This window comes from Sphaerodactylus townsendi, linkage group LG08, assembly GCF_021028975.2.
Source record: "Sphaerodactylus townsendi isolate TG3544 linkage group LG08, MPM_Stown_v2.3, whole genome shotgun sequence".
In the NCBI taxonomy this organism is placed as follows: Eukaryota; Metazoa; Chordata; class Lepidosauria; order Squamata; family Sphaerodactylidae; genus Sphaerodactylus; species Sphaerodactylus townsendi.
The window spans coordinates 70,040,584-70,068,373 of record NC_059432.1 but is presented as its reverse complement, the minus strand read 5'-3'; the positions used below and the strand labels follow the sequence as shown (position 1 = coordinate 70,068,373).

The 27,790-nt window shown below is 42.0% G+C and overlaps 2 protein-coding genes across 2 annotated transcripts; both read right to left on the bottom strand.

Moving 5' to 3' along the window:
- Positions 1-6,609, bottom strand: CRYGS (crystallin gamma S). Its single transcript, XM_048506845.1, has 3 exons — positions 6,496-6,609; positions 2,765-3,007; positions 1-469 (listed from the first exon to the last, which is right to left on the bottom strand). The coding sequence occupies exons 1-3, from the start codon at positions 6,514-6,516 to the stop codon at positions 197-199; spliced, it is 537 nt and encodes a 178-aa protein (XP_048362802.1). The 5' UTR covers positions 6,517-6,609; the 3' UTR covers positions 1-196.
- On the bottom strand, positions 2,952-24,174 carry TBCCD1 (TBCC domain containing 1). Its single transcript, XM_048506844.1, has 10 exons — positions 24,105-24,174; positions 21,118-21,490; positions 19,703-19,852; positions 18,754-19,120; positions 17,543-17,729; positions 16,953-17,450; positions 11,708-11,866; positions 6,496-7,625; positions 5,989-6,239; positions 2,952-3,007 (listed from the first exon to the last, which is right to left on the bottom strand). The coding sequence occupies exons 2-7, from the start codon at positions 21,451-21,453 to the stop codon at positions 11,737-11,739; spliced, it is 1,668 nt and encodes a 555-aa protein (XP_048362801.1). The 5' UTR covers positions 21,454-21,490; positions 24,105-24,174; the 3' UTR covers positions 2,952-3,007; positions 5,989-6,239; positions 6,496-7,625; positions 11,708-11,736.
- Positions 24,175-27,790: the final 3,616 nt, after the last annotated feature.

Here is a 27,790-nt window from a genome sequence, read left to right as displayed (position 1 = left end):
TGATTCTGCATGTCTTTATTGCTACAGTGTCCTTGTCACAGGGGTATCAGAGAGTAGACACTTCTCTTGAAGAAAAGAGTGAATTGCATTCAGATGCACAAATGCTACAAATAATGACTGACAGCATTAAGCCCTCACATACTTTATTTATGCATCAAGCTAGCTTTCACATTGGTTTCACGTGCCATGCTGTTCATTACTCAACAATACGTCGGAAGGACTGGACCACTGGGGATGTCGCCCCCCACTCGACAGGCTTACTGTACTCTCCTCTCTCCAGAAGGTACTGCCGGCCACGGAAGTTGGGGTGTTCATAGAAAACCCAGGCTCCCTCCACGACTTTGCAGGAATGGATTTCCCGGAAATGAAACTGATCCATGACAGAAGGGCAGTCGTCTGTGAATTCGTGCATCTGGCCACTAAACTCACCCTTCTCAAACAGCTGGATCTGGTATTTTCCTCCACTGGGCTGAAGCAAGGAAAGAGAGTGCACAGGTTACTGAGGAGCCAAGTGGGGGGATGCATTTGCAGCACACAGTTCAGACCCTTTGGCTTCACTTTGCATAGAGTTGGAAAATGGATGTGAAGCATCAAAGAATGCACTGGTTCTGGTGGTTTTTCCGGAATGTGTGGCCATGGTCTGGTGGATCTTGTTCCTAACGTTTCACCTAGATCCGCTAGACCACAGCCACACAGTCTGGAAAACACACCAGAACCAGTTGAATCCGGCTGTGAAAGCCTTTGACAATACAAAGAATGCACTGAGATTGTGGGTGCACCTCCAAGACCAGTTAATACCCTCAAAGGCACCTAAAGCCTGTGTGTGTGTGTGTGTGTGTGTGCGCGCGCATGCGCGCGCGCGCACGTACGTGCATATGTATGCATGCTTATAAGTCTATGCTTCTATCTCTTCTGGCCTTTGTCACCTCCTTGATATGCCAGAAACACCTGTTGTGTTATTGACTGCATTTGTGTGATGGCTGCATGTGGCATGCACCTTCATTAGCATCTTATCATACTCACCAGTTCATGTACCACAGCTCACCAGAGCTTGCTAAATTTTCTGGTTCTGTTCCTCCAAGCAAATGACCCTATCTGGGATGCTTTGTTCTCCACCGTCATCCCAGGCACACAACTCCAGAAGGTTTATCAAGCACTGGCAAGCTGCTAAGCTGCTAAACATGGCTTGTGGGTAGCATGTCAGCCTGGACGTAGGACCCAGATAATTAATTGAATTGGTACCCAGCATCACTGTGAATATACCCAGCCCAGCAAGCTCTGGAGAACCAGAGTTCTGGCTACTGAATGGATTCTGCCTCTGCTTCACAGTATCTCTTATGAAGAGGAGAAAGGAAGATGGCTCTGAAAGAGGAGCCTGGGTGCAAAGCAGATGCGGTATCTGCATGGTAGGAGCCACGACTCCCCCAGTAGTAGAAGAAGAGTTTGGAAGGAGACTCAAAGGGGCTTACAAGCTCTGTTCCCTTCCCCCTTCACAACAAACACTCTGTGAGGTAGGTGGGCCTGAGAGAGCTCCAAAGAACTGTGACTAGCCCAAGGTCACCCAGCTGGAATGTTGGGAGTGGACAAGCTAATCTGATTCACCAGATAAGCCTCCACAGCTCAAGTGGCAGAGCGGGGAATCAACCCCAGTTCTCCAGATTAGAGTGCACCTGCTCTTAACCACTATGCCAGGCTGGCTCTCAGAACCAAAAAGATTTAAGCCCTTTGATTTCAAAGAGACCACCGGCTATAGAGTGGCAAAGCTAACAAAATGAGGACAAAGGGCATCATTGGCTGCAGTGGAATTTGACAAATGAATTTCACACAAATTGGCCTCAAAACCATGAAGGTTTATACTACAATAAATGGGTTCGTCTTTAAGGTGTCGCAAGACTCTTGCGTTGCCATAGACTAATATAGCAAACCACCAGAACAAACACACACACATATCCCATGTCAAAGCTATTCTCATCTGCTCTCAACCCTTAAAGGTACCGTATCAGGACCTTCTGCCATGGATTTTACGAACACCTTTGGGCCTGCAAGAAATATGGCAGGGAGCTGAAAGGCCATTGTCTCCTACGAGCTTTCCCTAACAAGTGTAATTCCTCCCAGTGGTGGCAACCTCTGAGAGCTGAGCACATGTTCCTAAGCTTAAATCGAAATACTACCAATTATTCAATATTTAATTCTTCTTAACTGGGGCTAAACACAGGAGGGGGTGCATTAGGTGAGGAGAGGAGCAATCACAACTGATACTAAAAAAAAAAAAAGAATTCTGCAGCAACTTCAAGACAAGCAAGTTTTATTCTATGATTAAGTGGATTCTAATCCACAAAAGCTTATGCTGGAATGATAGTAGTCTTCAGGGTGCTGCAGCAGGCTATCGTGACTAACACTTTGGAATTGTAAATTTATGCTTGGAGAACAGAAATAAATGTGTGCAAGTTGCTCCAGGTTTATTAACATGAAATAACACTCTGGGGTCCTCTGCATGCACCAAGAAAAGGAGTTACCAAATGTTATCTTGCTGTTCAGGTTTGGCATTATCTTGATTACAAATATCCCAGGTCTTGTGAAAGGTGTCTGAGAACCTATGGCTCACTGGCGAAGCGTCTGCTTTGTATGCAGAAGACTCCAGGTTCAATTCTTGCCATCTCCAGATAAGTCAGAGTAGACTATACTGACCTTCACAGACCAGTGGCCTCAGGGCAAGGCATCTTCATGTGTTCAATGTCAGAAAGGAAAGAAATGGCACACTTACTAACTGAATGGATTTGCATGAACTGATGCGGTCATTAAGGCCCATCCAGCGTTGGTATTCAGGATAATCCCCATGGGTCAGCACATACATGTTCCCTGCAAAGTTTGGTCGCTCATATATAACCCAGGCATATCCATCCACACGGATGGAATTGCAACGGCTCAGGTCACTGTGGAAATCTGAATTGTCCCGATCACACTCGTAGCGGCGCCCCTGGAAATTCTTCCCTTCGTAGAAGGTGATCTGAAACACGAGCAAAGTATTGAGGAAGGCAATACAGTTTCTGCTAGACACGAGCAACTTGGTGGGTTAACTGGCATCCTCTCTTGGGTTGGAGCACAACAAAATTCCACACTTGCAACCACATTTCCGTGTGTTGCAACTGACTGGATGATACACCTGTACAGGGGGAAAAGTGAGGACTTGGTATTGCAGAAGGTGATGTGGATGGATGGTGTTTTATTTTTGCAGCTCTTCTATGTCACATCAATGACTACCTGCCCTTGTATCTGGGCTGACTCTTGTCTATAGCAGTGGTTCTCAACCTGGGGGTCAGGACCCCTTTGAGGGTCAAACAACCCTTTCACAGGGGTTGCCTAAGACTCTCTGCATTAGTGTTCTCCATTTGTAAAATGGATTAATGTTGGGGTTGGGGGTCACCACAACATGAGGAATTGTATTAAAGGGTCATGGCATTAGGAAGTTCGAGAACCACTGGTCTATAGCCCCCTCTTTCCAACTCTCTGAGACTCCGCTGTGTCTCAGCGGAGCAAAGTGGTGCCATTAAATGGCAGCAGCTGCGTAGGATACTCCTACTTCCATTTTCCTGTGCAGGTCCTTCATCCAGAGCTAAAATTTAAGCCCAAGCTCTGCCCACAGGATGCACCAGTTACCAAGGCAAACAATGTTTTTGCTATCAATTCTACCCCCACCCCGAGTCCATCAAGCTCCACCTCCTGACTCCACTTAGGTACCAGCGTTCTCAATATCAGCAGCTAGCAATCAAAGAGACAGATGTTTCCCATTTGATGAACCCACTTCTTCTGGAATCAAAAGCACAACCTTCTGCCCAAAACCTTTGCCACTAGTAAGTGTCTAAAGTCTCCACAGACAGAACATTTCTATGTATTTTAAAGTGTCTAGTGGGGGGAAAGGGAGTAGTGATCTTGGAGCCCTTGACAAAAGGCCTGGGTGGGGGCCTCAGAGTCACTGCCAACACCACTCACCAGGGACAGCTTTTGCCCCACATGAGGCAAACAGGAGCAGCTACCACAACAGGAAGTCAGCTGCCTAGGCCACAAATGTGGGGGCGGGGGGGGGGGGGTTGGTACCACCATGAAACAGGAAGTCAAATCCTCAGGTGAGGTGGGAACAAGTAGCCACCAAGCTTCTTAAGTCCTGGATGGGGCAGACACAAGAGGCTATCACCCCAAGAGGAAGGCCTCAGCCCCAAGCAGCACAGTCATACATATTACTGGAAGCCTGCTATTCTTCTTTACCTCCCCTCTATAGGTTGGGGGGGAGGGGCATGGGCAATCAGCCCCCTGCCCAGAGTGTGTCCTGGGAGACCTTCCCCAGTGGCCTAAGACCACCTCTGGTCCATAGAGGTTTTTTGCAGGGAGACTCACTGGTTGACCTTGGACCAGTAAGTCTGATTATCTCACATGGTGGCTGTTGGGAGGATAAAATGGTGGAGGGGAGGATGATGCTGTAAACTTCGTTGGGTCTATTTGCTGGGGAGAAAAGCAGGGGATGAATATGTAAATAAATAAATAAAACATACACACACACACACACACACACACACACACCCATACACTGTTTCTCAGTGCAGCGTTCCCATCAGCCTCAACTCAGAATCACATTCGTGATATCCCAATCACCAAAGATAAAGAAAAGGTAACCCCCTTCCCTTTTGTGATTTGGGTAGAGGTGTGTACATGGAAAAACTAGCACTCGGAAGACAAAGATAAGGCGAAATGATAAAATCACTGGACCAGAGGAACTCAAAGGACTTGAGATGGAAGCCCATTCAGAAATTGGGCATTTCTGTTCCAGACTGCTCATGCCAACTCCCTGTGTGGACTGCGAACAAATAATATCCAACAGGTACACATGAATCTCATGCAATTTTAATGTATATTAGTCTCAATAGCATCTTGGAAATACATAGAAGTTCCCATGACAGTGCTCAGGGAATGCAAAATCTCTCCCGTGACAGAAGCATAACTTCAAGAGAAATCATCCAGACCACACACAACAAATGAGTAACAAAGGCACTTTTATTGCACTGAAAACTGAACAAGTAAAAAAGCCGTAAGAGATTAAGATAAATGTTCAGGGCAATTTAGAGGAAGCCTTTGCATAAATTACATGACACTACCCTATCAGGTTTGTAACCCATTCAAGATGTAGAGGAGGCTTGAATATTTCTCAAATGTAAACAACTAGCATATCAAGATGAGTGCCAGACTAGCTCCTTTCTTCCTGACTGAGGAATTTTTAATTAAAATAACAACAATAATAGCGCATGGAATAGCACTCCATTTATGGTCCCAGGTAGTACCATCCCAACATGACAGTTACTCAGAAAGTCTAGGTCAACCCAATCTTATGTATATCTAAGTTCACCATTACGTTCAAGCAACTATGCATGAGACTGCAATCTTAGTAAGTCGATGAAGCCAGAGAGGGATAAGCAAAACCTCACATGAGGGGAAATCATGAGCTACCCACAGAGGTACTAATCCTGAATCTGTTGCAGTTGATGGAACAATTGCAACTTCGTTTGTTAGCTTGAAAGTAATCATTGTGCCAATGTGGATTCCAAATTCCACAGTTCCCCTAGTGCAGGGGTAGGGAACCTGCGGCTCTCCAGATGTTCAGGAACTACAATTCCCATCAGCCCCTACCAGCATGGCCAATTGGCCATGCTGACAGAAACTGATAGGGTGTTCCTAGTCTGGAAAGCCTGCGGGAATCCTAAGTAGTGTATCCTTATACTTTGTAAATAAATAGATACAATTGCAGAGACCATTAGAAGGTACTGCCAAAATGAAGGGTCTTTTCATTTTTGCAAGCCTACTGCTCCAGGAACACGAATTAACGTGCAATTAAAAATCACTCCAGTAGCTCAAATTTCATCTTCATCTTGTATTGAACACACACATAAGCAAAAGGAAGATGGCTGTATCTGTCTGAAGTCATTGTTTCCAAATACTAACCTTGATGGAACAGAATTCGGTATTTTCAAAGGCACTGAACCTTCTTACATAAAGTGCAGGTAAATTCGTGAAGGTTAGCCAATTATTTCTAATTTCTTATTCAGAAGTCCAATTCTCGTTTTACAATGGTTCCAGGATACCAGAATCTGGAGCCAATCCTGACCAGGTTTTAGGATTGGCGCTGAGTAAACTGGCTAGGCAAGTTGCTATGAAGGACTCTGGTAAGTCGAGCATCCCTTCCTTCTTCTGTCCTAAATAAAGTTATACTTTGTTATTTCAGAAGACCCCCTCGGCATATTCCTCAGGGGTTACGGCATCTCACACTTGGAAGGGGCCGGCTGCCTCTGGCCGAGAGAGGCAAGCCCCCAAGCTATCTTAATGTCCTTGGCTCCATCCCCTGCTGGTGGCCAGGGGGACCTGGCAACCCAACGCCAAGCTTGCAAACCAATTAAGACTTTTGCCTTTTTCCAGACAGTGGGAAAGAATAGAGGCTAGAAGCATACTTACCCTGCTTCCTGTTTTAGACATGGTCAATACTAGGTGTGATACCTGGGTGGAGGAGAAAATCTAGAAGCAGCTACAAGAGCCAGGAGTGGAAAGCCTCATTTTATAGTGAGCTCATTTTTAGACCAGGCATTTGCTTCGTCATGAGAATGGGATCCAAAAATTGAGTCAGGGATTCTGAGCCTATTCATGAGTTCTAGAAAAGCTAACAGGATTAGAAAATATAGGCAGGCTTCATTGCCTCCTTTATGTTCCTGTGTAGCCTGTTGCATTATTAACTTTTGAATGCTTTGCTGAGTCAGAACACCAAGACTGGGTTGGAAATATTCAAAGTATAAAGACATGCATGCTATCTCAGTGGCGTGGGGCAACATGGTTTCCCAGCCCTGCTTTGAATATTATATAATTTATAAATGATGAGTTCAGCTATAGCCATTTACAGAGGAGCTTGAAAAGAGAAAAAAATCCCTGCCATTACCTGTGGGAGAAGCAGTCTGGGGAACAGAGAGGACCAAAGTGCCTTGCTTACAAAGCAACCAACAAATAACAACACAAGGAACAGGTGGGGGGGGGGGAGGGATGAGACTATTTATCATTGGCTAAAAACAATTTCTCTGTTTTGCATAGTAATAAATTGCAGCTTCCCAGATGTCCATGGAATGGAAGTTTAAACTGGGTGAGGCGTTCTGGCTGTGGTCCTGAGCCAGTCCATCAAAATTATTCTTCAGTGGCTCCATAATTTATTTGTTAACCCCCCCTGGAGCCTCTTCTCTTCTTGCTGGAAACCTGGGTTGGCTAACACATGCACACTTGCCAGGAAATCACCACCAATTCTGATTTTCTGATAAGGGTACCTGGCAGCTAAACTTGTTCTTGGTGTTCTGTAAGCACTTGCTTGTCACATTTATGCTTTTGGATGTTTTTAGATGTCCATTTTAAGAAAGTAAGATGTGAGCTGACAAACTCAGTGATTCCCAACATGGCAGCCGTCAATGGTTCTCCAGTACCCATTTGCTCCTTCAATACAGCAGATCTTCCCCAAACCATAGTCAGTCTTGGCTTTGTTCTGCCTCCATGAAGTCAGAGCCTGGGACCACTGCATCTGAAGGTAGCACCCATGCCGAAACAGTTGTCTGCACCACAGGAAAAAGTTTCACATTCAGCCTCCTAATATCCTGTGACTGCTCCCTGAACCCATGCTATTCATTTTGTAGTGACAACTACTCAGCATTTCAAGAGTGCACACAGACTGAGCAATACTAGGGACCCTGCCTGAAATTAACCACATGTGACATCCTACGGCCTGCTAACAGTATTTTACTAGGATGGTAGGTAGGAATGAAAGTGTAACCTCCTGAAAGTATGAAGAGGCCGAGCTACATGCAGTATCTTCCCCATACTGTTACGGTGCATTTCAGTGTGGTACTCTTAAAGTCAATTTAGTTTATTTATCTTTGAGACCAGTCTTGAGCAGAATCCTATCTAAGTGTACTCAAAGGGTCTCACTCCCCAAAAAGTAATGTTAGAATTGTACTACCGGTATTTGAGGGGTTTTTGTTTTGTGGAAAGATGTACATTAGAATTAGAAAAGCTTTTTAAAAAAAAAACATTTTAAAAAACCCTGCGTTTCAATGAGCTAGTGAAACAGCTACAGGCACTCGAGTCAGGATTTAACAGTGAAATCCCCAAAACGGATATACTTGCAGGAAATATGACAGAAAATACTTCAAAAGGCTCATGACAGCTGAGAAATCTCAAACTCTGATCCAAGGCAATCTAGTTTCAAGTTCAATTCTTGCAGCTTCAATTTCATTTGGGATAGGGAAAATATATCAAAACCTCACAAAGGTTAAGCAATTTGGGAAGGCTGATAGAATGGAAAAGCCTCAGGTCCCCAATTTTTTTCTTCTTATTGAGTGAATTACATATGAAGATGAATTTTATGCAGGCTTACTCAGAATCACTAGTAATTTACTCTTAGGTAAGGGTATTTAAGCCCACAGCCTTTGTCTAAAAAAATTCTGACATTTGTCTTATTGTCTAGAAAATTCATTCTATAAAAAGCTAATTTTTAAACATACGCTGCATGACTTCCTAGGCTTGTAAAAAAAAAAGTCAGATGTACATCATTTTTGAAACTGTGCCAGTGTATAAAAGAAAGAAATGTAAAGCACTGTTTCTAAAGAATGTTCTCCTAATTCTTACTTCACCCACCTTCCATTCAGAACGTACCTACTAGATCAACCCATTCTCTTGTACTGCAAAAGTTTTCATGTCATTTTTCATGTTTCCAAAGATTCCAAAAAGCTGGAACAGGAAAAGTGCTTAAAGAGAAGACTCGGCTTTTAACAGAAGTTCCACCATGTTTGAGCTGCCCACTCTTTCCTGACTTCATGTCCTTACCTAGAACTCAAATCACACACTCCCTTCTGTTCCCTCGAGTGACTGCATAGCTTCAGCCTGTCTTCTTTTTTTTACTATTGCATGTATTGGCTTTCCCACCATGAAGATTCAGTCACACATAATAAATGGATAAATAAAAAATAAGGAGCTCCCATGGTGCAGAGTGGAAGTCAGGAGCAGCAGTGGCATAGTGGCTAAGAGCAGGTATACTCTAAGCTGGAGGAACCAGGTTTGATTCCCTGCTCTGCTGCCTGAGCTGTGGAGGCTTATCTGGAGAATTCAAATTAGCCAGTACACTCCAACACACACCAGCTGGGTTACCTTGGGCTAGTCACAGCTCTTCCGAGCTTTCTCAGCCCCACCTATTTCACAGGGTGTTTGTTGTGAGGGGAGAAGGGAAAGGAAATTGTAAGCCCCTTTGAGTCTCCTACAGGAGAGAAAGGGGGGGATATAAATCCAACTCTTCTTCTTCTTCAGTTTCAGGTATCTGGCTTAATGCTGACTCTGCCTTCCTTCCTTCCAAGGTCAGTAACATGAGAACCCAGCTTGCTGGGGGTAAAGTGTAAACGACTGGGGAAGACAATGGCAAATCGCTCTGTAAACAAAGTCTGCCTAGTAAACATGGGTCAGTAATGACCCTGTGCTTGCCTGAAAAAGGAAAAAGTAGCACAGGGAGCAAACTTTTTGCAAGAGAATGCATTCAGTATTTGTTTCATTTAAGATAGTTACAACCCAATAAATAAATAAAAATAAATCTTAAGACTCCAGGATGGAGCACACCAGACTTCTAAATAAACATCCTATTGGAATTGCCCCATTAATCCGATTCTCATGGAAACAGTTTTGATCTGTAGGTCAGCATGATTATTCTGTACTGTAACTTTGAGTCAATATATTAAAAATAATGAAATTAGCAAAATGGGAGATTTTAAAATTGTGACACTGGCCCCTACATGCCTGTCTTGAACATATTTGGGCTTTCAGGATACAGCCAACATCGCACCGACATAACTCTGCCACAGTTTAGTCCACATATGTGTATGAAGCTGTCTTTCAGAAACGTAACATCAGAATTATGCAAGCAAGAAAGGCTTCATCGCTTTAAATGCCTGTGAACTTGCAAGTGGAAAGTTTTAAGAGAGGTCTTCCAACACCATGAATCCAGAGTATTAATGACAGCTGACAGTTGTAGCATTAGACTAATTAGGCATGCATGCTTTGAAATCAGTATGGATGGAAAACATAACAAGAAAAAGGAACTCTAGTGAGTGGGATTTAGAAGACATCCAGCTTAAAATGATACTTCTATCTACAGGATATTCTTTTTCTCTTTGCAATTGCTGGTGAGAGTTTATTTTTGCTTCTCCTGAATGTGCAGGTACCTTAAAGCCTGTGCTTAGCCAGAGGCGAGGAAACGGATCGGAAGTGGGAGCACCCAGCTGTACCTGAATAAGACCTGGGCTCAGCATCTGCCCCTTCCCCCTTTTGGCCATTAACTTAAAGCCTCAGCTTGGCTAGAGATAGGAGCCAAAAGGCTTTTAAGCCTGGGCTTCGTGAGAACAAGGCCAACAGTATCCGCACCAGACATGCTTGGGGCTCATCATCTGTCTAATGCAGCACAGGTGGATTGTATATTTGTGTTCAGTTTAGAATTAGTTCATGTTTCTTCGATGTTCCAGTGTGGGAGAACGGTGGTACAAAAATATTTAAATCAACATTTTTTCATTAGAAAAAGCAACATAATTGAAAAAAAGTGTTATTTAATTTTCCTTTTATGAAGGAGCCATTCATGTTAGTTTTCAGATTTAGAAAATTCACAAGTCACTTTTTTTGTTTGCATATGAACAGTGAGATTCCAAAGTGTAAACATCCCCAGAAGCAGTAAAATAGAGAGCAATTCCCCATTCACAAGGGGTAATGAGAAGCAAATGTTGTTTGTTGCTGACCTTAGCCCTCCGGGGATGGGCGGGGTAAGCATCTAAAAATAAATTAATAAAATATACCGGTTTGAATCTTATGAAGGATTTCCCACAGATGGCAGGGAAATTCTGTGGAAGTTGCCCACTCCGTACTATTCCTGTGGTCTGCTTGCCCCCAAAAGCAGATTTCAGCTGGTATTTCATGCTACAGCAGGAGATGGAGAAGTCATGCTGTACAGATGGAAATTACTTCTGTTTATTTAAGGTACTGTGAACACACTAGCATTATAATCATCAAGACTGCAGAGTTTCCAAAGATAAGCTAGAGAGATGTTGCTTCGTTTCCTTCGCAAGAGATACAGAATCCTTACTAGGACCAGTACACTGGCTACCTGGGTGGCTCTTCAGAGAAAAGTGAGACAAGACAAGTGAACTATGGACAAGATAAGCATATATCCATCAGGAAAGATTAGTTTTTAGCCCTGTAACGCTGCTCTCTATAATATCTGTATGATGCTTTTAAGGGGATGAGGGACTGGACATAAATTGAAAAGGAGAGACAGAGAAATGTCTATGTACTGTAAGAGCATTTTCTTGAAGTGCAAAGAGGGTGCTGATTTTTAGACAACAGTCCTAGAATTGTCTTAGAACTTCCAAAAATCTAAAAGACGACATGAAACAAAATCATACCCATTTAAATAATTAAATTACTTAGTTAGTGCTAAATAACTGGTATAAAAATACATCTATTTTTATACATCTATACACAGGCAACACAATGCTAGGCTAGATGCACTGCTGGTGTATCCAACGTGGCAATTATGGTCTTATTGTAAACAAACATGAAGTCTTTCTGTATGATGAAGGAGAAAAGATGCAATCATTCAACCCACCTAGCCATAATGAGGCTTCAGAAGTTTTGCTATCCTGCTGCCTGTTTGGAACCTGCAGAAGGAGGCACCAGACTGTCCAGCTGCTGACGGCTACCAGTGTGCACGAGCCATTCGTAGAACTTGTTTTCCACCAACAACTGGAATGTCTTCTTTTGATCCCTGAAATGAATCACAACAGTGGCCCTGGAGTATGTGGAACACAGTTATAAACATATTCTTACCATTTGAGTCCAATACTTAACAGGGAACTTTCCATCCACAGTGAATACAAGACCAAGCAGTGAAGATATTTGCTCACAAATAAACATACTTTCACCTAGTACATGTGGATTAAATGAGACAATTATCCACTTTAACCTCAGGCCAAACCTTCAGGGTACCTTACAATGATTAAAAAGAAAAAAGAAATACTATGAAATGCCTAACAGATAGATGTTGAACAAAAAGGAAATTAAAAGAGACAAGTCCTGCTTCCAAGCTAAAATGTTAAGAAAATAACACAAGGACAGGTATTTTAAAGTGAAATGGCAACAAGCCAATACAAAACTAAGCAGTGAGTATCCTTCTCTGATAAAAAGAAATCCATTCACCATCCCCAAACAAAAGGAAAAGCCTATTCTAAAATATACAACAGAGCAAACCTGACAATCTTCTGTGGGAAAGCCATTCCAAAAGAGTTTTTATCAAGAATCCTGAACAGGAAAATGGGTGCCTACTCTAAAGAAAACTGATATCCTCCATCGTTGAGAGAAACATCACCAATAAGAACCCTCTCCAATCTTGTTCAGGTTACTTCTATCAGCAGGGGGTTGCTCAGATTTGTAAAAAGAAAAGTTCCACAGAGCCTTCAATTCTAGTTTTAACTGAAGATCTCCATATACCGGGCCAGAGTGGTGGAAATACATAAGTAAAAGGCAGGGTTAGAAACTCCCTTTGATTGCAGTTCTTTGAAATCAGCCATGTCCTCTACTCAAAAGTGTTATTTTGCTCACTTTTGCTTCCTTATCAGCTGTTTGGTTAGGACTTCGGAGGTTTTTTTTTCTTAAAGTAGTTAAGCAATTGGTGAAGAATGGAACAGAACAGAGAAATCATGTTCTTGTTTATATAAACTAAAAAGAATGTGAGATTTGGAAACTTGGTTGAGCTTCTTCTTTATCCAAATGCTACTATTCACCTGGCACAAAGTAACAGCTAACTCCATATTGAATTTATAAAGTAGTGCCTGAGGCAGGAGAAAAATGAAACTTAGTAGTTAGAACAAATAGCAAAAACAGAAATACTCGTGACGGGATATGTGCAGAGAGAAGCCCATGTTACAAGTTAATACTTGGGGTTTGGGGTTTTTTTTTTACACAAACCAAGTATAGATGAATGAATGAATGAATGAATGAATGAATGAATGAATGAATGAATGAATGAATGAATGAATGAATGAATGAATGTGTCTAGGTTATACTCTTGTGCCCTTGATACCAACTTCAGCTGTTGAAGCTTCACAGCTGCATCACAATTGAATTTCCACTTACAGGAAGCATTCATACACAGGAACCTTGTAAGCCAGTGGTTCTCAACCTGGGGGTTGGGACCACTTTGAGGGTCGAACGACCCTTTCACATGGGTCGCCTAAGACTCTCTGCATCAGTGTTCTCCATCTGTAAAATGGATAAATGTTAGGGTTGGGGGTCACCACAACATGAGGAACTGTATTAAAGGGCCGCAGTATTAGGAAGGTTGAGAACCACTGTTGTAAGCAGAATAGATGTCAATCTTGGAGAGAAAACATCAACGTTATCTATAGGAAATAATTATTTCATAGCACTGTAATGAAAGGAAACCTCTAACCCTCCATTTTTACATTCATTCCTGTGTATTAGTTGACATATTAAGGGCTCTACTAATAGCTGCTAGGAATCAGAAGTTCTACTACAGAACAATAAGGTTTTAGCCCCTTAATGACATCTTCTCAAAGACTTTTCCCGGTATAGCATTTGTAAGCAGCATATTCCCCATATGAGTTCACTAATTTTGATGCTCCAATAAGAAAAAGATGGGGAAAATATAATCACTACAGAAGGCGCACAATCAATCTCAGTGTCACACTGTGACATTCTGATTTGAAAACAGTAAATGCGCACTAATCCTTTGTTGTGCCTTCACACATGCTGTCATATTACCTCAACTGGATCCAAATCTTCGTGCAGCAGGTTATGTGTGTTTTAAGAGAAATTTAAGACTGTGTGCATGTTAAGTGCAATCAAGTAATTTCCAACTCGTGGTGACCATGTGAATCAATGTCCTCCAAAACTACCTATTGTTATCAGTCTCACTCAGGTCTTGTACGCTGAGGGCCGTGGCTTTCTTTACAGAGCCAACCACCTCATTTTGGTTCTTCCTCTTTTCCTGCCATCTTCAACTTTTCCTAGCATTATTGTTTTTCCCAGTTACTCTTGTCTTCTAATGTGTTCAACGTATGATAGCTTCAGTTTAATCATTCTAGCTCCTACGGATAGTTCTGGCTTGATTCGATCTAAAACCCATGTATTTGTTTTTTGGTGGTAACGCTCTCTTTCAACACCACATTGGAAAGGATCAGATTTTTTTTTAAAGAAAGAAATCTATAGATATCATAAGGCTTATATGACATATTAAATGGGCAAAATCAACCACTTCTCATACACGCACATTCTCTGTTGTGGGCTCCACTTTGTGGAATGGTCTGCCTAACAAGGTCAGGAAGGTGCCTACCTTTCTAGTTTTCTATAAGGTATGTAAAACTGAATTACTTAAGAGAGCTTTTTGCACAGGTAATAGAGCTAAACGGTAACACTGCGCTTCAGAGAAAGGCCTAGCATGGATGGAGGGATAGGGATTGTGGACTACACCATTGTGTACAGTCCATATTGTCTGTTGCTGTCATTTTTGCATTCATTTTAACGGTGTGAAAATACTGTGGTTCACCTCTAGTTGGTTTTTGAGATCTCCACAAGTCAAATCCTATTGCATTATCTTTTGGAAGTGCCACTTAGTTGACTGTACTGATTCATTCCGTGTAATCAGCCTTGTGCCACTGAGAAAGACAGACTATAAACATATATACAAAGGTGTAAGGGGGGAAATGGCGCCCAGAGCAAAATGGGGCCCTGGCTGGTGGGGCAGGGCTGAGCAGGGGCATCCAGCGAGGTCTGGTGAGGCGGGGCGAGGGGGGAAGGGGGCAATTTTCCACCCCCCATGTGACCCAACGGCACGCACCGGGGAACGGCGCCCCCCCCTCCCTGGGGCAGTTAAGTGACTGCATATATACATACACAAAATAAATGCTTCATGAGAAAACACTGTTAAAGTAGAAAGGGGGAAATGGTGCCTTTCCTCTTAGACTAAGGAAAGTTATCTGGTATCCAGCTGTCACTACTCAGACCTCCTGAGAACAACCAGCCTGACCCGTTGAGAAGGCAGTCTTCCAGCACAATACTGGAGAAACAATAAAATAGCTTTCTTCAATCCCATGCAAATCCTCATATCTAATGTCAGACCTACCTTTACCAATCAGAGCCTCATACAATATAGCTCCACCTCCCTCAAGCACCTGGGCATGACTCTGAACTTCCATGACAAATTGATTGTGTGGTGCAAACCAGATTGTCCTCTGTCTAAAAGAGATTAACAGTGCAATCCTGAGAGATGGCACAATCCCAATGTTAACATAAATGCCACCTGAGCCAGTGTAGGGTGCATTTACATTGCTGCAGAGGCACTTAGGTTGGCTGTGGGGAGCCATATGGCAGCATGACCCTTGGGCACCAGCGCCACCATGGTGCCAGTACTCCTCCAGCACAGGGGTCCATGCCAGCACCAAAGGGGGCCAGCACAGACCTATGCTGGCAAAAAAGATAGCCACAGCATAAAGCAGTTCCAGGGGGTTCGGGGGAATGTCCGTCAGCTTGCTGACCGTGGCGCAACTATCCTATCCTATCTAGAGGCAGTGTAGCTGCACAGCACCCAGCCAGGGCAAAATTCCCTCACCACTTAGGATTGCACTGTTAGTCAGCCAGCATGGTCCAATATGGAATGTGCTCCCAATGTACTATAAGCAAATAGCTCATTCTAAAGGAATCTCTAGGGGTCCAAGATCCCAGATGCTCTAGGTGGCACTCTTGAGCCTAGTATGTTTTAGGGTTTCTATCACACACATTAAGTCACAGAGTTCTTCATTCTAATGTTCTAAAGTCACAATGTTGGTTTTCCAATGATATTTTCAATTTCAGAAAATAGCTCAGTGCAACAGCTTGTGACATTTAAGTGGCCCTGTCTTCTACCACTCTGCACAACAAAACAGAGTCTCTGGCCGATATCATGCCTGCCCAACAAAGTCCACTTTTAGCTCATTCATTCAGATCAAATTAAAACATGATAAAAGGCCAAAGGAAGAAAATAAAGCTGTAAATAATTTCCAAAATAAGTTTGCTCCAAGCAGCACAATAAAAATAAACCAAATATTATTTTGGGGAGCAAAGTGTCAAGTCCCTTCGACTTGGGCCCTGTGGCACCTTGATCCGTTGTCCTTATGGGCTCGTCATGGGGTCTCAGAGAAGGCAGTCCTTGAGTCTCTCCTTTCCTAAGATGCCTGGCCAGCTTTCTTCCCCAGCCCTTAAAACCCTCGTCCTTATATCCCTCCCCCATTCCCCTGAAGCCCCGCCCCAACCCCAGTCTCCTTGGCTGAGTGCTGCCTGGGCCTTTAAATATGGCTACCCAGCCCCATCACACTTCTGTCCCTGTGGCAGTTGGGCCAGGCTTGTTCTGGGACTGGGAGGCTGCCTTGAGCCTTCCAGGGCTCTTCTCATCCCAGGGTTGGTTCTGCAGCAGGCCATCCCTGGGATTGGCTGCGAGGCTGTGGAGTGTGTGGGGAAGGGGAACTGGAGGCCAGAGGCTCCATCTCCAGACACAAAGTACCCCACATGCTTCAGAAACAGTGACAGGCTCTACAGTATGTTGTTGTATTCACCGACTAGATATTTCTCTGTATTTTGTAGGTTGGCTCTTAAAAACCATTAACAGACAAGAATACGGTTTAGATAAGCTAACTAACAAAGCAGTGAATAGATGTTCATGCAGAATAATCAAAATTGGGGACACAAGTACAATTCATTCCACAATGATGAACTAATAGTATCTATGAACACAACTACACTGTGCTCCCAATGTACTATAAGCAGCAAAATCTTCTCTCTTGAAATAAGTTGGTACTTACTTCGTCAGCTTAGCCTCCTTCACAGTCTTCTGCCAGATCTGTATCCTCTGCTCTCGTTGGCTCAATGCCTTCTGGTATGCTGGTGGCAGCCCACCGGGTGTTTCTGTTGTGTCACCTTCCATTTCAAATGGAATGACAAAGGGGTAAAACTCTGCGGGTGAAAGGAATCTGAAGACCTTCCAGTCACAGTTGTCTTGGGACACCAACATTGGATTGTCCCAATAGTTAGGCACTGTGGCCAAGCCACTCCTGCCCATGTGGTCCTCAAGCATTGGGTAGTGGGTGTGGAAGGGAGCAAAAGTTATGGCTTGGTTGCCTAACAGGATGAGTGGTCTAGTAGGAGTGAGAATGTGCAAAGTACAACTGGTTGTAGATGACAGAGACAGGCGGCGGCAGACGGCAATCACTTTGACATTTTCACAGCTATAGAGGTGAACAACAGTCTGCACTGGGCCCAGAACAAACGTGCTGTTCCTGCACTTCTCTATGCTCACAGATCTAAAAGAGAGAGGAAAAAATGATGGACTTGAGCACGGGGAAATATGACTTGGAAATACGTTCCAAAGGTGGATCAGAGAAAGTGAACTCACCTCAGTGGAGACAGCAAATAAATAAAGGATTCACAGCAGCGATGAATCTTCACGTGACTGTCTTCTAGGGTATCTGAGCTCTTTGCCAGTGTTTGCTTGTAGACCTGACTCATCACAACCATGCGGTGCGCAGAAGGGATCATGCGAGAATTGCAAGCTATCTTGGCTTGCTTGGTTGCTCCTTCAACTATAAGAATCAAGTCAAACATTGCTTTTAAAAAAGAAAGTAGTTCAGATTAATCCCGTATACCTAGGGAATCTACACGTGCGTCTCACAATTACAGCAGACTAGAACAAATAATCAAAGATCTTCCCTTCACTGGTTAAAAATTATCTGGAAGTCCATTCAACTCATTAACATGTTACTCTTTTATACTAAAATATGAAAAACCAAATCGAGGAAATGTTACGTCAAACTAACAGAAACAGCATACACCATTTCATAAAGAACACACCCGTGCTTCCACATTATATACTCATTCACCATTAAAAAAAAGTTTCCACATCTTTAACTCTTTTTACTTAGAACAGTAAAAACACAGGCTAGAGTGTTTTCCACACAGAAACCTGCCCATTTCATTGCATCTGAAATAAGGCATATGAAATAAGTCACTATAGACTCCTTGTGAATATCTGCCCCTAGTTTAGACATATTTACAGATAGCTATTTTATAACCTTCCATCTGCTCCATACTCTGTCTCTAATGTTAGACAAAGCTTTAACATTCACCACTTACGAAATGAGACTGGTACAAGGTTTACATTTTTGTATGTACTCAGTGAGAACAGTGACAAGATGCATAACTAGAATTGAGAAAACTTGTTAACTTATTGCAGCTAACACGGAATATAGCAACCTGGGCTACTTTAGCAATGTCAGAAAGAGACAGTCGCATATGATATATGGTACAAATACAACAACGTTCTAGTGAATGAAGTATGGGAGACTTTGGTTTAGCCTTTACCTTGTCAACCTTTTTAATAAGGGTATTCATTCAGCTACAAAAATGAGGATGCATGTTAGAGGACTGGAATATTCCAAAAATGAAACAAACTAATTTCGCTGCCCAGGGGAAGCAAATGTCATGAATATAGTATTATCTTACAGCATAGGAAGTCTCTGGTGTTTTATAAATAAGATAAAAAGGAATAAGATGTTGCATTATGTGTCAGGGCTAAAATAACCAGAGATAAAGAAAATTTAACTGTACCTTGCTGTGCCCAGGCAAGCTTCTTCCCAGATTTGAGGCAGGCTGATGTTCCAAAAGGGTTCACAGTCAGGCAAGCCCTCAGCCAGGACTCCAGCTTGGGGAAAGAGAAAGCTTTGGAGATCTTTGAGAAACCACTGCTTGCGTGGAATGGCTGCCAGAGTGCAAGCTCATGCAGAGGATGGACAGTCCTGTTGTTGTTCACAGACCCTTCAATCAGAAAGCTGAGAGCTCGAACTGCTTCAGGAGTTACCAGGCTATTGTGGGTGGAGTGAGAGGAGGCAGAGAGCTGGTCTGGATCAAGTAAGAGTTCTAGAAGATCCTGAAGGTGATTTTGGATGAAGACTTGATGGTAGCTATCATTCCAGTTCTTATATCAAACAAAGAGCGATTGTAAGATACAAGATGCGTTTGTACATAGCCAAGTGACAGTTCATCCCCATTCCACTGCAAATATTTACCCAGTATAAAAAGAACCAGAAAATAGTAATTCATACTGTACTTCCTTAAAGTGAAAGCCTATACCAGAGGGGCATATACTGTTGCTTTACTCAGACAGCATAGTCTATCGTCTTAAATACACTAATTTGTACACAGAAAAAAGGTACAGAAAAGTGGTGAGGAACATCACACATGTAATCCATAAACACAGAAACACACCCTCTCTTCATAACTTAATTTGCATTTTACTAGCTTTTTGGTAGACACTCAACAATTAGTATTAAAAAGGAATTAATCTCTTTTTTTAACAAATAGAATATTTTTAACAAAAATAATTTGGTTTTGTACTGCTTTTTAAAGAATACAATGAAACTGGCATTGAATGGATTCTCAAAATGCACAACATATTTAAGAGGTATACTCTACATATGCCAAGTTCTTGTCCTCAAACAAAAGATGGAAGCTACTTCAAAAGGAAAATAAGCTTTGCAAGAAAAACAGTTCAAAATACCTTGATCTGACTGGTAGATTCTCCAGTTAGGCTGTAAGACTTGGATTTAAGATTTGGCCACTCTTCTCCAATCAGAGATGTCCTTAAGGAAACTTTATTTAGTTGTTGTATATACAGGAACAGCAGGAATTGCAGAGTGTTTACAGATAACTAAGTGAAAAGACAAGGGGAAAGTTTAAACTTTAAAAACAATATGTTATTTTTAAGAACCACATTATTTAGCAGATATGAGCCATTTTATGTTCAGTAGTAGATCAGCATGGAGGAGGGAAGGAGACACAGATAGACCATTACTTCAAAAAAGCTAGAGGCAATTTCAGTGGCTAAACACTCCTACCTCATCTAGATTATGGTCCACATGCACCTGAAGTGTATCTCATATCCCAAGTTAAAGAAATAAACTATTAGGTATTTTCAACATTGCATGTATGAAGACATTGGTATGAAGAACAGTAACAAACTAATGTAGGTCTTGTAAGTAACCTAAGAACATCTACATTTTGTAGACAGCTATCTCCCTTTCTCCTGCCTCTTCCTGTGTACTTTGTCAGTTTATGGAACTGTAGGTACAGAAAGGCCTTCACCAAGGCATGTTTACTTTACTGCTCCGGGAAGACTGTTTATGAGATTCAACATACATATTCCTGTGATCAAACGTTGACTGAGAATCTATTTCTTGTTACATTTCAATGTCCACGAGAGGAGGCTAAACATAATACATTTTCGCAGACCATAATATCCCATTTCCCTAACATGTCAGATCAGGAGAAATTAGAAGAAGAAGAGTTTGGATTTATATCCCCCCTTTCTCTCCTGCAGGAGACTCAAAGGGGCTTACAATCTCCTTGCCCTTCCCCCCTGGCAACAAACACCCTGTGAGGTGGGTGGGGCTGAGAGAGCTCCGAGAAGCTGTGACTAGCCCAAGGTCACCCAACTGGCGTGTGTGGGAGTGTACAGGCTAATCTGAATTCCCCAGATAAGCCTCCACAGCTCAGGTGGCCAAGCTGGGAATCAAACTAGGTTCCTCCAGATTAGATACACGAGCTCTTAACATCCTACGCCACTGCTGCTCATATTACTGGCAGGTAAGGGCAAATTCATTACTTTCCAATTGGCAAGATCTGCTGTCATCATTGTGAAGGATAAAAAGATGATGGGGAATGCTAACCAAAGGGTCATTTGTCTCTAATTTATCTTTGGACTGTTTGGTGTTTTTAAAATTATATAAAGATCGATAAAGATAGATATATATGATGAATTTGTACAATATTTTCTTTCTAAAATTTTATCCTGGAGTAATTTTAATTTATTTTATATTATTGCAACGGCTTTCCTTTGTTAATGCTTCAAAAGACTGCCATGAAGACATAACCAGGATTTCATTACATTAAAAAGTACAAGATGGCATTCCATGCCTTGCTCCGTTGCTTCTCTGCTTCCTCCTCAGTTGCACAGTTCGACATCACCTCTGCCCATTCCAGCCGCTTCTCTGCAGTCCGTTCAACAAGACTGTCAAACAGTTCAAAATATAGCCAAGCCAGGTCCTTCTCTAGCTGCAGCTTCCCACAGGCAATGTGTCGCCACATAGGCCAGAAAAGGTGAGGATGATAGCCCTCGCTAGAATGCATCCGGACATAAGTAGACATCTTTCGTAGATAATGCAGACTGAACTTGGAGGGAGGTGGGATCTGCAGAGCTCCCACTACGAATGGTTCCATCTTCACCCACAGATTAACTTTAGGGGGATCCATTTTAACAAGTCAGAAGAATCTCACATCTATATTTTCTCTAGAAAGTGAAAACAAAAATTGTATTTATATTTATTTAACAAAATTTCTCTCCTGCCTTTCTGACCTTGGAAGGGCCACCAAGTTGGCTAATAATTTTAAACATACATGATAAAATCACAGTTTAAAACCATTAAAATTAAAATCAACTTGTTAAAATGGTTTTGCAGATCGTAATTGGTTTTATATTGTGTGATATTGTGGCTGAATCTCTTATCATTATTAAAAAACAAAGAAAACAAGGACTTTATTGAGAACTGGGCTCCGTTTTTGAAATATATGAATACCAGAAAAGAATGTAAAGATATTATAAGTTACTGTATTATTTGAAGCTTAAAGTGTGAAGGACTAAGTTTGTTTAGGTCTTTCCTTTTTTCTTAATATATAATTATAAATTTATAAGTCTGAGTTGGATTATATGCAGAAACATGTATAAGAAAGTTAAAAAAAGATTTGAGTAGAATACTTTAGTTGTTTAAGAATAAAAAGCTAGTAGGAAGTCAAGAAATAAGGTGTTGTTAAAATAACATTAAGAAGTAGGAAAAAAACCAATTAGAAAAGATTAGTAAGATAGCATGTTATATAAGATAAAGAGGTAATGATGTTAGATGTTAGATAGTGGAACTGCAAATAGGTTAAGTAAGTAAGTAATATGATTATTTGTAGTGTATGTATAGTATGTCAACGATATTTAAATAATGTATGTTAGTTTTATGTTGGTTATTTAATAAAATTTATTTTTTTAAAAAAGGGGAAAAAAAGATATTGTGTTGTTAACCACCCCAAACCCGCAAGGAAGAGGGCAGTCTAGAAACTGAATAAATGAAATGAAATCTCCCTCCACACACATCATCAAAACAATTAAACAACAGAGTTAAAATACATATGAAGACATAAAAACAGAAATTAAAACACTGGGTAGGAAGCAGGAATCGTTGAAGGAATGCCAAAAGAAACAAAAATAGTCTTCATCTACTGGCAGAAGACAGCCACAGGGCAGGCAGGGAGAGTTCTAGTGCCACAACCGTGAAGGCTCTCTCCCAAGTTGCCACCTGCCTAATCTCAGAAGGCAGGAGCACCTGAAGCAGGGCCTCCATAGGGATCAGGCAAGTTCATAAAGGATTAGGCGGTCCTTCTGGTATGTTAGACCCAAGACTTTGCATTGTAACTGAAAACAAACTGGAAGCTAGTATAGGTAGGCTGAGACTTGAGCGATATGATCCCTAGGATCCACTTTAGAAAACATTCACGATGAAATATTCTGCACCAACTGAAGTTTCTGAACACTTCTGAAAGGTAGATCCACATAGAGCACATTGCAGTAATGTAATCTAGATGTTGCCAAGGCATGCACCATAGTGGCCAGATCTTTTCTGCCCAGGAAATGCTGCAGTCAACCAATCAGTCAAAGTTGGAAAAAATGCACTCCTGGCCACAGCTGTCACTTGCTGATCCACTAGTAGGCCAGGGTCTAAGAGCAATACCAGTAACAGTCTTATCAAGATTAAGCTGAAGTTTATTAGCCTGAATTTACTCCAAAAACTGCCTCCAGGCATCAGTCCAAGGTTCTACAACCCACCTGGGGTCAGCTGAAAGGAAAAGATAAAGCTGAGCATCATCTGTATATCGGTGGCAGCACAGTCTAAATCTCTGGATGACCTCATGCAAAAGTTTCATGTAGATGTTAAAGAGCATAGGGGACAAGATGGAATCGCATGGGACCCCACAGGCCAAAGGCCAAAGGGCTGAACAGAAGTCTCCTAGCATCACCTTCTGAAATCTGCCCTCCAGGCACCTCCCAATTTCAGACTAGATAGGCAGTCCAGAAGGATACCATGATTGATGATATCAAAAGCCACTGAGACATTCAGCAGAATCAACACAGTCATATTCCCTTGGTCCATCTTCAGGGCCAAGTCAATCATAAGGGCAACCAAGGCTATTCAGTCTCATAACCAAGTCTAAACCAGATTAGAAGGGATCTAAACAATTTGCCTCATGAAGGAAAGCTTGGAGTTGTCCAGCCACCACCTGCTCCAGCTCCTTGCTCAAGAATGGAACATTTGAAAATGGCCAACAATTACCGGGATCTCCTGGGTCAAGCGTAGTCTTCTTTGGAAGTGGATGCACCACAGTATGTCTCAAGGCTGCGGTGAACATCCCCTCCCTTAAGGAACTACTAACTACCTCTCGAACCCAGTCAGCCATCTCCCTTGTCTTTTCATCACCCACTGCCTCTCAGTAAACCAAGGGGCAACCTGGGCTCTAACCATCAATACCTGGGCTCTAACCATCGATCAGTTGAGAGAGGGTCCTTGGAAGTGATTATGGGCCATTTTCTCATTCCAAAGATCATCCACAACCACACCAACCATATCAACAGTAAAATCCACTACAGCCATCAGAAAGCCATTTAGGTTCATCTGGCTCCAGAGACAGATCTTCTTAATTCCTCAAGTATCTTGATATCCTTGCAAGTCTAATTCTTTTATAAAATACAGTGCAAGAAGCAGAAGTACATGAATGGAAAGGTTGTTAGAATCAATGGTCATGCAGCTGGTCATATTTGGCCCTGAGTTCTCCAGCTTCCTCACATTGCTGTAGCTTCTGCTCACCATTACAGGCTATTCGGTCTCTTCTGACAATTTTCATCTGACAAGTGATAGAGGTAGAAAAATCTAGCATATAGACCAGCTCTAGAATTAGGCTGAATAGCTTTCTGCATCTACAAACAATTAAGAGTAAAAATTAAATTTGGCAGAAAGGAAAGGCAGATAATATTACCATTTTCTTAGACTTCCTGTTTTTAAGAGCCATAAAGGAATAGATTTTCCCCATCAAGGAAGATGAAACATAATGAGACTGTACCTTTTAAAAACAAAAATTGGGTCTTGCACACTTTAAGGACCAACAGATTTATTATTGCATAAAGCTCGTGGACCAATCTATTGGACACTTAAAACCTTATCTTCAATTAGCAGATACTTAGGGGAAAAAGACAAAACGTCAAGAAATGCAACAGGTACAGCCTGTTATATTTCTATAAACACATGTCTATGTGAAACCACAAAAGCTTATGCTAGAATAAAAACTTTAATATTCAAAGTGCAAGGTTTCTACTTATGTTTGCTGCAATAGACTAATATGGCTGCTCCTTTTAGAATTATCAGCATGGGCGTTATATTTATAGAAAATCCAAACAAACACGACAGAAACAAGAGATTCTTCACAGCAGTCGTCCTTACACCGGTTTGTAGTGCATAAGCTAAAGACTGCCAGGTCTCCATGAAAGGCACCCTCTGTTATGAACAGACTGTTAATAAACGTGAGGGCAGGGCAGGCTAGGGAGGGGGCAAAAAGCAAAGCTGCTTGGCGCCAGGTTGAGGCGTTGGACTCTATGCGGGAAGCGAAGTTCGCCAGAATCCCAATTGAGACCACCGCCACTCGCTGCCCCCGGGACTGTGTCCCAAAACCCAACCCCATCACGTCCCCACGTTAAGGGGCGCCACTTTAAGACAGGAGAGGAGAACATCTATCCGCACCGCTCCCCGTTACCTGCGCGCCTCAATCGGCGTCTCTCGCGACAGGCAAGTTGGTTTGGAACCACGCCCTCCGCTCCACTGCGCCTGCGCAAAAGCTAAAGCCAGAACTTAGATAAAAGCTGTTCTGTACCAAAGAGATGCTCGCCTAGAGCGATGCTTTTGAAAAAGCGTGAAGCCGCCCGACTGTCCTATTGGCTCAAACCTTTTTCTGATCTCTGTCTTGGTTTTTCTTGGGGAAATCGCCATGGAGGGGACGCGCCGTCCGTTGAGGAAGAGTGCGGGGGAAAGGGTGGTTTGTTTTTTTGGCAGTTGTCACAGCTGAGTTATGGCAACCTTGAATATAAGGTTTTCAAGGCAAAAAACGTTCGGAGGTGGTTTGTCTGCTTCTGTGTCACGCCCCTGGTATTCCTAGGATGGCCCCTGTGAGGTTTCACTAAATTGCTTGGATGCATTATTAGAGAGCGGTCTATATACCACTGTGCATTGCTTTCTGAAGCTAGGATCCTACTATGTAATTGTTGCTTCATTTAATTGGTCATACTATGCTTTGCTTCATTTCTGTTTTTAGACTTTGGGTGGGTTGTACAACCCTCATTCCAACTGCATTGTTCATGGAATGTCTTATCCTGTTGATTGTGTTGACTAACTCTGTGTAATCCACCTTGAGTCCAAGTGAGAAAGGCAGACTATAAATAATGAAAATAAAACTAAATAAATAAATGTCTTTTGTTGCTGTTCCCATATTATAGGAGAGAGTGTGTGAGAGAGAAGCTGCAGCTTTACTACAAGTCTGCAGTGTATTCAGGAAGATACATCATAGTCACCCTCAGTAGTTTAAAATGCTGCATTGCAAGTTATAACATCTGCAACAGTCACATCCAGATTATACTGTAACTCACTCTACACAGTGATTCCCTTGAAGTTGCTCCAGAAACTTCAGTTGGTCCAAAATGTGGGTCATTACAAGGACCCCTTGATAAGTGCATAGTCAACCAGTGCTCTGCCAACTGCACTCTGGATCAGAGTCAAGGTTTTGGTGCTGACCTTTCAATCCTTAAATAGAATGGGGCCATCATATCTATAAGACTTCTTTCCCGCTATACCTCCCAGAGAGCACTGTCCTCTTTCGATACCAATTTACTGGTAATCCCCAGCCCCAAAACTATCCAGCTGTCCTTGAACAGGGCCATAGTCTTTTCTGTTCTGGCTCCAGCCTGATGGAACTCTCTGTCACATGAGATTCAGACCCTGCAGGATCTGACTCTGTTCTGCAGGACCTGCAAGACAATGCTATCCACTAGGCCTATGGGTGATGATCGTTCCACTCTAGCTATCTGCCCTGCCCTGCCCTGTATTCCATCCATTTCCTGTACCTTTTTCACTCCTCTTTTGCTGATCTCCAGTTACTAGCAGGAATGCAACTTGGAATTTTTTAATGTTACCATTGGAAATTATTTTAAGATTTGATTTAATGTATTCAGCATATCTATTTAAATAGTAATTTATTGGTTGTTAGCTGCCTCAAGATGCCCTTGGTTGGGGAAAGATAAGGTTGAGGTCAAATAATAATAAGTAATTATTTTGCATTTCCAGCAAAAATACCTCATACAAAGCATAGTTTTATTTGCAGCAAAGGTAATTCTAGTGGAATGGTTGTCTTCACTTACCCCTCATTTTTAACCAGTTGTTTCTATACTGGATCCAATAGTCAATTAAATGCAAGCTTTTAAAAATCAATAACTAAAGTGTGAGACATTGGAATTAGAGTTACATGCTGGCTTTTTTTGTATTGAGAACCATCAGAGTTACTCCTACATTTAATAATGTACTTCGAGATTTGTGTCATGTTATAATTTCAAAAAATGGAAAAATGTTAGTATTTTGTGGTAGCAATAGTTAGAAAAAGTGGCTTTTTACATGTATTTGAAGGCTGGAAAATGGGTCTAGCTCTTAAATTTCCAGGTTGACTTGCACAGCCAAAGAAAATTTGTGAAAGTCTGGAGGATATGATTATCAGTGGCTATTAGCCCTGGTTAGTAAGGGGAACATTCATATATGGAGGCACTTGGCTGCTAGGATCTTTTGTTCGAAACAGTTTTGCCACTGGTCTCATTTAGCAGTCTCCCTGTTATGATCTTTTATGTAGCCTTTTTGCCCCCTTTTATAAGCAGTTGCACAGTACATGGCAGACTACTGTGCATATCTGAATTCACGCCACAGCCAAACCACAAATCTATCTATTTATGCTCAAGTATACCATAACCTCTCACTTTCTCCACAGAACCATAGATTAGCACCAGAAAGGTTTCTGCTCCTGTATACCGTTGACAAATGCTGCTGAAATAGATCATTAATTTGAATGGATTCAGCATCCTGTCAGGTTATTATTCATTCAGACATATACCGTGTTTCCCCGAAAATAAGACAGTGTCTTATATTAATTTTTGCTCCCAAAGATGCACTATGTCTTATTTTCAGGGGATGTCTTATTTTTCTGTGTTCTGTTCGTCGGGCATGCTTCCAAACAAAAACTTTGCTACATCTTACTTTCGGGGGATACCTTATATTTCACACTTCAGTAAAACCTCCACATCTTATTTTCAGGGGATGTCTTATATTTGGGGAAACAGGGTACACTAATGAGTTCGATGGACCTTACTTCCATATCAGTGCCTTCCATACCAGTGCACTAAGGATTGCAGCTTCAATCAATAATGGACTACTGTCATAAAAGAATTGTTGCTTTTGTCACAATTACT